Raw genomic sequence first — 13,313 nt, 5'->3', positions numbered from 1 at the left:
ATTTATCCAAATAAGAGAATGACCACGCACTTGTCATAAACAATTTAGAATAAAAACTCTAAAATATATATTACCAAAAATCTTTGGCTGATATCATAAAGGATTGTGTGGAATCACTCACGGTCATTATATTTTTAGGATTCATGGGCTCTATAATTCTCTAGAGAGTACAATTCATATCTAATTGAAGAGAAAAAAAATATACATGTTATAAAAATGAAAAAATAAAAATATAGTATGACGTGGTATAACTCTCAAACCATTTGATTAAAATTATAGACTCTCTTATACTAAAGAAATTGCATAGCCTCATATCCTATTTTTTAACACCTTATGATTTGTCAAGGTACATGGAGATGGAGAGAGAGTTTGATAATCCAAGTAGCCAAAATTTATATGGATTATTTTGACCATAATTCACATTATTGTCATAAAATATTTTTAGTATTATTGGGGTTCCATATATATGGAGGTTACATCAAAGGGTTAAGACAAGTGTGTCACTTTCCGATGTCAAGATAGATCCACCAATGGAACATCAAACTATATTGCAATAAGTGCTTTCCCTAGCTAGCGAGCTTCAAGGTTTCAAACTAGGCTAAACAACATTAATTGTGTGTGTGTGTGTATATATATATGTAGAGATGGCAAGGAATCACATATCAACACTCCACACCATACCACACACAACACGGAGACACACCCTCAAGTGAGATGGCAACACTAGTGACTAATTCAGCCTCCGAGGATCGTAAGGACTTCCCAATTGGAGTGGTTGGTGGACATGGCCCAAACAGTTACTTCAACAATTCCATGTATCAGGTTCAAATAATTAAATTTTAGTTAATTAAGACTCTTGAGTACACCTTTTTATTTCTTTCAAGAAGTTGTGAGATTATATTGACAATTTTTCGAAAGGTAAGGGAGGTTTAAACTTTACATTTCGTGTAAGTTACAAAGAGCAGGTCATCATCACTAGGTCAAATCTTATTTGCAGCGACGAGCTGTGAATGCTGCCAAGGATATAACTGATGACTTTATTAAGAAGAAGCTAGATATAAAGTCCTTTTGTGATTCTTCTACTTCAAGAACAATTCGTCTTGTCGATATGGGTTGTGCAGTAGGACCAAATACATTTGAAGCAATGCAAGGCCTGATAGAAATCATAAAAACCAAGTGCAAAACTCAATGCCCCAACTCTCCATTAATTCCTGAATTCCAAGTGTTTTTCAATGATCAATCGACGAGCGATTTCAACACCCTCTTCTCCGCTCTGCCTCAAGAGAGAGAATACTTGGTAGCAGGCGTGCCGGGTTCCTTTCACGGACGATTGTTCCCGGCGTCGTCTCTTCATGTTGTGTATACAAGTTATGCACTGCATTGGCTCTCTGAGGCCCCTAAAGTGTTGCAGGACAGAAACTCTCCAGCATGGAACAAAGGCAGGATTCATTACACAAGTGCACCAGAGAGTGTGGTTAGTGCTTATGCATCTCAATTTGCTCAAGACCTTGATGCATTCTTGAATGCTAGAGCTGAAGAAATTGTTGGTGGAGGGATGATGGTGATTATCATTCCAAGTGTTCCTGATGGGATGCCTTATTCTCAACTTGCTAAGGGTTTGATGTTTAATGCTATGGGGTCTATCCTTTTGGACATGGCCAAACAGGTAAATCATCAGTTCCTTCTTTATAATATCATACTTGACTAGTGGGGAACCCCTACGATACGAGGGATTGAGTACTTTACAAATATAAACTATATGAATCTTATAGGGAAAAGTGAGAGAAGATGAAGTTGATGCGTTCAACATGCCGGTATATGATTGTCCTCCTGGAGAATTCACAGCAATAGTTGAAAGAAATGGGAGTTTCGGCATCGAAGCAATGGGACTAACAGACCCCGCACCTTGGTTGAAAGGCCCCGTCGATATCCCGGAGCTAGTTGTGCACACAAAGGCTGCATGGGAGGGAATGCTTACAAAGCACTTTGAAGCTGAGATTGTTAATGAATTGTTTGATCGGTTGATCCAAAAACTCTGCAAGATTTCAGATCAAGTAGACTCTGCTCCCAAAGAAAAAACTCAGGCCTATTTTGTGTTGCAACGTAAATGATCCACTGATTTAGATTGGGATTTGTTGTGTTTTGCAGCACATACCATAGGATATTCAGAATCGATGTGTTTCTGGTTCCAATTTATTCGGATGTTTGCGACAAGCTGGTTCTAACCCTTTTTTTTTTCTTCTATCAACAAGTTTGGGGTAGGGATTACAACACTCCAATTTCAAACATCATTCAATATTGGGTGAGATTACAACACTGACATTAAACCTCATCCGACATTGGGATCGAGTCGAGCGGGTTAGTCACATTTCAATGATGGTCAAAGAAAAATTGAATGTCAAACAATGATAATTCCAAATATTTTATAGAAAAAAAATTAGACACGTCTCCCAAGTGTTGGCGGATCCAGTATTATTTCTCTGGAGGCTGGGCCCTAGTGAAATTATGTACAATCCCCAATGTACCAAGGCCCCAATACAGAGCCTCCAATGGACTAGGCCTCTAATATACTAGATACTATGGGTGCGTTTGGTAGACAATTTTGACAGTAGCATATATTGTAACATATATTGTAGAAAATAAATGGTGATAATAAATGGTAACAGATATGGTTCCTGAAATAGTAACAGATATGGTTCCTGAAATACTGGTAGATGTTTGGTTGTACTTTTGCTAATAACATATATGGTGTTAAAATTGGGGAAATTTTATCTACACACCACTAAAATACTAACTTTACACCACTTTTAAAACAATATAAGTTTACATCAAAAAATTATAAGTTTACACACAATTTTTTGATGAATAGACCAAAATACCCTTGATATGTAAAATATTTGAAAAAATATTGTTAAGTTTACACACATTTGTAACCATAACCAACAATTCTTGCTTCCCCTCTCTTATCGTTTTCACCACTACTAGACAACAAACAACATCGTTTATACAAATGAAAATTGACTTACAAGTTGAATTTGACATATAGATATATTGTTCTTCTGATTCCGTATCTATATATAGCAGATTCTAAGATGCTCAGAAACAGCGACAATAAGGAAAGTAATGGCTCTGAGGGAGCAGCAACAGCGCAGCCAGCGTGCGCGGCTTGCAAGCATCTGAGGAAGAGCTGCAAAAGAGAGCATATTGGCACCATATTTTCCAGTTGATAAAAGCACAGTATTCCAAGCCGTTGATATGCATATGCTATCATCCTTATAAATCAAAATAAGATTCTTTGTTTGCTGAATATTTTGGGCCATCAACATTGATTTAAGATAAGCTTCTTCAACGGTTCAACCTAATATCTTAATATATTGTCTAATCCCAAACTCCTATGGAACTATTAGCAGGTAGAAGTTAGATCAAGCTAGTGCTGTTTTTTCTTCATAAAATTTATTTTCACAAACAGATATTGATGCCTAAAATTGGGCACCATACCTTGCCATAGTCATTTAGGAAGAAGGCCTGCCTGGCCTGGTGGAGCTCCTCGTTCAGCCTCAGACTTGATCCTCTCACAGACAATTTGTCGAACACCTGTCGTGTCCAAATATGAAATAGCCATTCCTAATACAAGATCGACGTCCACATAATAAAAAGACATTCAAGTTACTAACTTTGTTTGTCCGGAGCTATGCAACGCTTCTTGGCGGTGTGAAAACCAATTTTTTTTCCTTTATAAAATTTTGGTGAAAACTTAGTATTGTCAAATTAAATATGTAAATCTAATTTATTTTTTATTTTTAATTGAAGGGTTAATATGTCATTCTAAATAAGGATATTTATGTAAAATATAAAAAAATTAAAAAGTTGTGTAAAGTTAGTATTTTAGTGGTGTGTAGATAAAATTTCCTTTAAAATTGTTGTATAAATTACGAGCAAAAATATTATGTATTTTACCTCAAATAAAATATATTACATATTAAAATAAAATAATAATAATAATAATAATTTCTTACATATTTGTAAGATTATTTTATTTATTTTATTAATAAATTTATTTTAATATCAAAAATTTCTTATAATTCTTATGATTATCCAATTCAAGCTTTTTTCATTAAATGACATCCATTTAATCGTCTAAACCTACCCCGGAGGAAGAAGACAAGTGGATCTGACCCCAAGTCCGATATCGAATAGCAGTTCAAGTGTGAAATCAGAGACTAGCAGGAATTTAGCTAGAGTTGGAGCTAGGGTATCTCTGGAAAATCAAGAAAAGAGTGAGGATAGTTTTGTACAAAAAGTCAATATTGTCTCAAAATGGTTCAAAAGGGAACAATGTCAAAAATGACAATTTATGGTGAAATTGTCTTGGTTTTTGGGTCCAAAAATTGTTGTTTGGTTGTCCTTAACAATATATTGTCAAACTACAATATATGGTGCACCAAACGCACCCATGTCCCCAAAGGTTGGAAGTTCTTAATCCGCCACTATTCCTAAGTAATAATAATATTTGAAATAATCAATGACATTTCAGAATAATTTTTTTTTAATGCTATGAGAAGGTGGTCACTTAACCTAGGAGCCATTCCCAATCAATGTCTTAGTGTAGAATTATTGTTTTTTGTGTTGATAAAACCCAATATATTTGGCGGGTGGAGGTCGAACTCGTGGTCAAGTCAAAGAGATAGGAATTGTCACAGTTTTTGTCTTTGATATAATTATATCTATAAATTAGGAATAAACTATTTGATATTATCAAAATATCCCTACCATTGAAACATAGCTGCATGGCACCTAAATGCCAACCTGAAAGAAGAATAGCAAACCTACCTCGGTACCGATTAAGGTGAACTCCTTGGCTGGACCAAAGTAAGGTCATTAGTATTCACCAAGACAAGTATCTCAGTGCCGACCGAGGTAGGAGCCTCCTTTTGAGGTAGAAACTCTTTAAAGGAATTAGTGTCCCAATAGGCCCTACCTCTAGACAGACACTGTTTGGAGAGGAATATGGATGAAATTTACCCTCACAGAAATCCTCATAAAGACCAATGAGAGAAAGTCCTACTACATACTACTGCAACAATAATACTTCAACTCATATAAAAAATAGACCTCAAAATCCAAGTAAAGATTATGGTTCTTGCACTTTCAACTACTTACTGAGAGAGAGACAGAGCTCCGAGCACCGAGCCATCCTCCTTAATAGAGTTCCATATTGTCTTGAGCATCGGAGAAGTTCCTTGAGAACACCCTTAGGGCCCTACCTTAGATGACTTTCATTCTCTATGTAGTAAGGAAAGGAAAACAATCACTGATCAGGAAAGATATTAGCAATTCAAGCTCGGTCTGAACTAACTAGTTCATTTGGTAGGTTGGTCCTATTGACGACATCATTAGTTTGGCGCCATTTGTGGGTAGGAAAGACAACTTACCAAAAGAAATTCACAATGGTCAGATCGTGAAGAAATAATATTACTTCGGAAACTAGTCATCAGAATGATCTCGAGGACCCCAACCCCCAGAGCGGGGGGTGGCCCCCAACAAAATGGGGCAACCAACTAGGATGATGGCACCGAGTTGCCCCAAGTCGGGGCTGAACTGGCCATTGTCTAGGCAGGGCAACCCAATGTGCCATGCACCCCAAAACAATTCAAACATCTCTTTCAGCAAGTACAACTGCTTACTGAGATTATGGTGGCAAATCATCAATCATAGGGGAACTGAGCTGCTGATGAGGTTAGGAGTTCCCATTCTGATCAATCCAAACAACCAACCAAGAGAGACAACCAAGATGTTACCATTGGTGAAAGCACCAAAAAGGACACCCGAACTACTTATAATGAAGATGTGGGAAAGCATTTGATAGAAATGAACAGGAAGATCGCGGCGCTACAAGGAATGAAACCAACTACTATCAAAGAAAAACACCGCAAAATAGCCCAACCGCTACATCTAGATACTATCAAACCACAATCAACAAATACCAAGAGTAGCCCAACCACTGCATCTAACTACTATCAAAGAATAAACCTCCACAGTCTCAAACCAATCCAAAAACGTAATACAATCATGATGCATGAATTTAGTATAAAACTCCTATGCATATATGGTATCCTAAAATTGCTTGGAAAATATTTTACAATACGGAAAAATAATATGCAAGGTTTTTCTAAAGCAAATTTTCCTTGGAAACGGTTAAAAACATTTTATTTGATTTAATTATAATTTTTGGAAATACAAATAATATTTAAAATGATTTATTTTAAAGGCAAAACTGGTTTGAAATAAAATTTGTTTATTTAGAATATTTTCTAGAGATATAAAGTCCAAAAATAATTTAATGCCTAGATTACATGTCGAGAGCAACCATCGAATACAATGAACAAACATGTGTATTGCAACTGAAAGACAACGAATTGAATAGCGAAGCGAATCAAACAATTGAATCGAATAGCAAGCGTATCAAACAGTCATGAAACAATTAGCAGGACATGAAAATTTATCCAAACAATAAAGATCTCATAAGAGTATGAAAAATGTGTACTGAAAGTCAAAGGATCAGAACCCCTATGACAAGATAACAATAAACATCGAGATAAATTTCAAGAGCAAACAAAATCTTAATGTAAATGACATTAAGGGATTTAGCGAGAAAAGATAATAAGAGAATTAATATTTCATAATTTTTGTCGAAAATGAAAGGCTGGGTAGTAGAAGCCAAAGAGATTAGAACCCCCACCTCGATAGCAATATACAAACTATACTCGTCTATATCGTCTCCTCCGTCACTTATAAAATACTGACGTATTGTGAGTTATTAAATTATTTGATTTATCAACCTATCTAAAAATTAATTTCCTCAGTCTCCCAAATATCTCAAATATTTATTTGCCCAGCAATGGCCCACTATTTATCCAATCAAACTGGCCCAATCTGGTGAACTATAAAGTATGATCAACCCTTATTAAAATCTGGTAAAATTAAGTTTGGTTGAATAGGCCAAAATGTACAATGGGCCAAAAACATTTTATAGTCCATTATTTTTAAACTTGGGCCCAAAACTATTCTAATTGGGTCAAAGCCTACCCAAATGGTCTGCATATTATATATATTAAATATTTATTTAATGTAAATAATTCGTCAAAACTAAAATTAAAAAAAAATAGAAGAATACCGGGTCAAACTTTCGTCCAACTATTCTGTGCTTTGCCAAAATGAACTTCGCATGAGATAATTGTTCTTGATGGCTCACATTGTTTATGGATGTTAATTTGAGAAAGGTTATATGATAGTCTATAGTCTAGTTATTGGAATGGTTATAGCCATGTACCCTTCCATTTCTACAGGTTTTTCTTTTCATTTTTTTTCCTATAAATTATGTTCTTTTATCATTTTTATTAGCATGAGAGGGGTTTAATCTTAGGACGAGTTTTTAAAGAGTATGCTACTAATAAGCCAATGCATCATTTTCAGTGTAACAGTAACCCTTCTTCCTTGTATTTGATTGAAATCAAACAAATAATATATATAAAAATTCTCTTATGTGGATCACTTTGTGAACACAAAATCCAATGATTGTAATAAAACACAACAAATGTGGGGATACACAGTTGCTGTGGGATCCACCGCATCTATGGTTGAAAAATAAGTCCACACTTTTGGTCCACACAGGAGAATTTTTTTTGTGTATACACACACACACATATATATAGAAAGAGGAATCGTCGTATGAGATCTTAAAATGAAGTCCTAACTTTTAGGATTTAAAACTTTTTAAAAAAATTTTGGAAAAAATATATTTGTATTTTGATGAGCCTTACGCACCTAACGATATATTTTTCCTTAAATATAAAATTCAAATTCAACATAAAAAGTACATGATAATTCTGGATCGTTAAATATAAAACAAAAAATATTTCATAAATTTTTATGATTGCATTTGATTTTTGTTTCGAACGAAAAAAATATATTGTTGGGTTCATAAAACTGATAAAAATACAAATATTTTTAAAAAAAAATTTAAAAAAAAATTTGAACCCTAAAAGTTAGGATCTCATTTTAGGACCTCATTGGAGAATTCCTCTGTATATATGTGTGTGTGTATGGGCGTCAAATTTTTTCAATAGAATTATGATTTACAACGAAGAAAATTTTAATTCCAACTCAAAACCTAATAGAATTCTAATTTTACAAATAGAAAAATTTCAGGTTCGGGACTTCCTCGAGGATGGGCAATCTAGTATGAATGAAAAATTCAACTTTCAGCCAAACTTCACTAGTTACGTAAGCAATTCAGTTCCCAGTCATCGTCAAACAATAAAAGAATATATTTTCCCCACACTAAATGAAAAATGGAAGAAAAAACAACAATAATGATAGGTAGCCCATATAGTGATAGCCCATGTAGCCAAAATCTCATGTGGCACATGACTCATCATTCGACATGGCAATCTTGTAATATGATTTTTTTCTCTTTCTTAAACGAAATTTTAAAACGTTTTAACTATCAAAATACATGTTAGAATTAGAAAAAAAAATTACATATTCGAAATTAGCGCTTTATAAAACTCTTTCTAACAAAATCTATTGTCGATGGATTTTATTAGGCGAATCTTAATTCCATTATTTTTAAAACAATGAAATTAATTCTGGACTAAAAATAATTAATTATGGTTTAAAAAATATTTGATTCTATACTCAAAACAATGGATTTTAAACTTGTACTTAAAAAAACAATGAATTATGAATTGTGCTTTCAAAAAAAAACAGTGGATTCTGAATTCTTGTACCTAAAAAAACAATGAATTCTAAACTGTGCTTTCAAAAAAACAATGGATTATGAATTGTGTTTTCAAAAAATAATGGATTATGTACTATGTTTTTAAAAAACAATGAATTATGAATTGTACTTTCAAAAAACAATGAATTTCAGCTCAGACCTAAGTTTATTTCATGAATTAACACAGTGGAATAATGTATTCCTTTTAATTTTGTCTCAGACCAATCGTTATTTCACTGCATTAAAACAATAGAATAACTTATTCCACTTAATTTCATCCCATAACAATGCTTATTTCATTGACTTAAAATAGTCGAATAAGTAAATCATTATGTTTTACTTGAAATCCATTAAGATTTATTTGAATTACATTGTTTATTCATTCAACCACTTCAGTGTTATTGTTATTCAACCTATTAACGACCTCATTCATCCACCAATGTAATATCTTCATTATTAACCACCATAGCGTAACTAAAATCCATAAAAAAAATCATTTATCAACACTCAAAAATCAATGAAATGAAATTAACAATAACTAAATCATTGTTTTAAATCATTGGAAAAATGGTAGAATGACATCAAAATTAATGGAATAACTATCTGTTTGATATTAAAAGCAATGGAATAACAATGTGTCTGAGATTAAAACTAGTGGAATAACCATAAAAAATAATGGAATAATCATCTGTCTAAGATTAAAACAAGTGGAATAACCATAAAAACAATGGAATAACCATCTGTCTCATATTAAAACCAGTAGAATGATACCAAAATTAATAGATTCTGAAATAAAATCATCTATACATTCAGAACATGAAGGCAAAATAAAAAATATACCTAGTTAATGGTCCAAAACTGGGTTACAACCAAGTCACAAATGGGTTTTCACTTTCCTATGACTATTTCACTCATCCAAGGGCTGAAACATGTAGAGCTCGTCAAGGCAAGTTCAACGGTGGTGGTGGTTAACCAAGGGGTGGCCTATGATTGCCGGATCGGGCTCTAAAAGTCTCGTTGGCCACAGCTTCAAGGTGAGATTCCTGCGAAATAGGCGGCTGTTAGTAGCAAATGAAGGTTGGGGATAAGTCATGGTGATCCGGCGCTTTAGATCGGTAGGTCGGTGGCCCAAATTGGTGGCTGGATGGTCGCCAAAAAGAGGAGAGAAGGAGTAGAGAGAGGAGAGAAAGAGAAACGTGAGGATGAAGGAGATGAGAGAGAGAGTATTTGTGTTAAATTTTAAAAATTCAAAATTTATCCACATAGGATTGCTGATTGGATATGCCACCTAGAATTGGGCTGCAATTGGCTACCAAAGCCATGGGCTACATGTCATTTTTGAAAAAACGATCTCATGTGGGTACCATCCATAAAACTCAATATCATTTGGCTTCCATTCATTAAATGAAAGATGGAAGAAAAAACAAAAACAATCTCATTTACAAAACTTGTGTGTTACAAATTCATGGTGGAGCCAAGTGCACTACACCAGAATAGGTTTTTATTGGTGTTTATTTTGTTCTTTTACGACAATTGTGATAGCCGTAAAAAGTTTTACCAGCGAATAATCTTTTGTCGGTGAAGGCTTTGTCGGTAAAGGTTTTATCGGCGATTCATATGATTGCTGGTAAAAACCTTTGGAATCCCCGGCATAAGTTAAACCATTTCCTAGCATTTGCAATTGCCACCAAATGTCGACTCAATTCTGCATGTATTCAAGAGTTATACCGACTATTGCAATTGTCGTTAAAACTTGAACCATTTCTGGCATTTTTTATTGCCACCAAATGTTGGTTCAGTCTATTTGTGGTTATGAGTGTTGGGTCTAAATTAACCTTACTAGCAAGTGTACTAGTCGGCGACTACAGCACAATGATAAGCAAGGGTCGAATCCACAGGGACGGTGTTATGTTTAATCCAAATGTATATTTGCATGTATATATGGACAATGCAATCAAAAGTAAAATTCAACTCAAGATTGTTTGGTTTGGTAATTCAACTAAAACAAGCAAAGAGCAAAGTGTTTTTGGTATTTTCTTAGAATTAGGATGCAACTAATGCAAATGAGATGATTTAACAAATATGAGATGAACACCAAGGCTTCGGAATCCCCCTTGGGAAATGACTTGGAATGACATAAATTTACACACATATTTGCTAATTCGGGCATAACGAATCCGTACCTAAGTCGGTTTTAGCGCACCTAAGCCAAATCTCCCTAAAATCGATTACTAGCCATCTTATTGGTCTAGGTCGGATATTCCTAAATACATTCTAGCCATCTTATTGGTCTAAACATGCATAGGAATTCATGAAGTTCTATGGAGATTAGGATTCATACAAATTGTCACCTAATTAAAGGGAGACACGTTCATAATCAAGTGTTTCAAGAAGCATAATCTACTTGACATATTATTGTCTAAGCAAATTCTCCAAACAATTTCATTCAAAAAACCTAAAGTGTTGGCCAAACACCACAAGCATGAAGAAATTGCAATCAAACATAGAAACACAAGATTTATACCCAAATCAACTCATATGTATGTAAATCAAGTCATAAACAAAGTCATCAAACCCAAGGCTTCATCCTAGCCTTGGCACAAGAGGTTTAGTTACACATAATGAGAGAAAAACACAAGAGAATAGATGAGAAAGGCATGAATAAACCCAATGAGTTGAGTAGATCCAAGTGGAGTTGAAGAATCTCTCCTCCTAGCTCCAAGAATCACCTTCCCCCTCTGTTTTCGCTCTCCAGAAATCTGTTTTAGGTCTCAAAATCCCCCGCAGCTCGGACAAATCGCGACTTAAAACACCCCAGAAAATTGCTTTTCACGCCTAGGCGCGTTGTTTTCACGCCTAGGCGCACCACGCCTAGGCACACGCCTAGGCGCACGCCTAGGCGCAATCCTAGGCGTGCACAACTTAAAATTCAAGTCCAACTCTCTGGACTAGGCGTGCAGGAGTGATCCTGGGCGTGCACAATTTGTGCGCCTAGGCGCGTTACCCCTAGGCATATTATTCAAATGACCATAACTTCTCCATATGACCTCCGATTTGCATGATTTTAGGTTCTACGGAAAGCTTGAAATGTCTAGTTTCCAATGCCTTTTGTTGCGCTCAATTCCAATAATGTGACAGAAAGTTATGACTATTTGAACACACGAAGGTCGGTGGACATTTTCTTCAATTCAGCCCTTTTTCCGTCGCTTTTCATCCAAACCGCAATCAACCTATCAAAATACAAATCAACACATAAATACACTCATTATTTATCAAAAGAAAGCTTAAGAGGGGGATATTTCTACCAAAAACAATAGGTATTATCATACCTATCAAACACCCCACACTTAAACCTTACTTGTCCTCAAGTAAAACTAAACAAAGTACATCTACCAACTAACATCCTAACTCACTAACGCAGGAATCGCGATTGCATTTAGCATATGCAACAAGCCGTTAAACCCCTAGGTGTCCCTAGTGGAGGAGTTTTGTCTCCTGAGGGCTTACAAGAACGACACCCACAAACGTTTCAAGATAACTCAAATCAAACATATGGGAGGGAAATCACTAGAATCGAAACAATATACATCAATGCCATGCAATCAAAAAGATGTGGAAACCCCACACTTCATCCAAACATATACTCAATGAAGATTATCCGTCTACTCAATCACTTCGTCTACATTAAGTGTGTGCAAAGAAGAAATGTATAATTATTTGGCTTCCAAGAGTTCATAGGCGCCAAACATAGTCACATTCCAAGAATTCCAAGAACAGTCAAGTAGTAATATCAAGGCACTTTTATTTATATACATGCTTCTCTTCTTCTTCTTCTTCTCTTTTTTTTTTATTTTTTTATTTTCATCTTACTAGGCCCGTGCAATGATCACTCCTTTAAGCTTTCTAGTCAACCCATGTAACGAGTTCTCAACCAATGACTCCCAACCAGTTGGTTTAGGGCATTATGTGATAAAGCACACCTCGGATCAATCACTCGAGTTGAAAAGGCTTCGAAGTTAAGCTAGCCTAGTATGTTCATCAAGATTGTCTTACCTTTTTACGCGAAACTCGAGTTGGTTAGACAAGAGCCCCGGTTACTCAGCAAGATCACAAGAGCGGAACATGCTTTTAATCATCATCAAATTTTTTTTTTTTTTTTTTTTTAACATGCATGTAATTAACTAGTGCCAATAATATAACTAACACGGTGTTCTAGATCATCTTAGAGAAAGTCCACATCCAACATCTATTCACCCAAGTCATACCCCACAAGCACACATTCTCGTGCAGGTGAATTACAGTGATTGTGCAATAGAGTAGACGTCAAGCATATAGAAGGATATGATGGGTTCCACAAACCAAGATTAGCTACATTTCAATATAGCACTCAATTCAACAGAAAATTCCCATAAATATGCAAGATTCAAGCACTGAAATTTTTTTTTTTTTTTTTTTAAATTCAGCTACTACAAAAATCATGTGAAATTTTGCACAAGATAATCCATATGCAGTCCACCACCCCACACTTTAAAGA

General features: G+C 35.0%; 1 protein-coding gene across 1 annotated transcript; it reads left to right on the top strand.

Annotated features, from left to right (window-relative positions):
• The first annotated feature begins 710 nt into the window (after nucleotides 1–710).
• LOC119985437 (loganic acid O-methyltransferase-like) lies at nucleotides 711–2,151 on the top strand. Its single transcript, XM_038829746.1, has 3 exons — nucleotides 711–822; nucleotides 998–1,666; nucleotides 1,773–2,151. The coding sequence occupies exons 1-3, from the start codon at nucleotides 715–717 to the stop codon at nucleotides 2,109–2,111; spliced, it is 1,116 nt and encodes a 371-aa protein (XP_038685674.1). The 5' UTR covers nucleotides 711–714; the 3' UTR covers nucleotides 2,112–2,151.
• Nucleotides 2,152–13,313: the final 11,162 nt, after the last annotated feature.

Source organism: Tripterygium wilfordii, chromosome 3, assembly GCF_013401445.1.
Source record: "Tripterygium wilfordii isolate XIE 37 chromosome 3, ASM1340144v1, whole genome shotgun sequence".
NCBI lineage: Eukaryota > Viridiplantae > Streptophyta > Magnoliopsida > Celastrales > Celastraceae > Tripterygium > Tripterygium wilfordii.
This window is presented reverse-complemented; position numbering and strand designations above follow the sequence as displayed.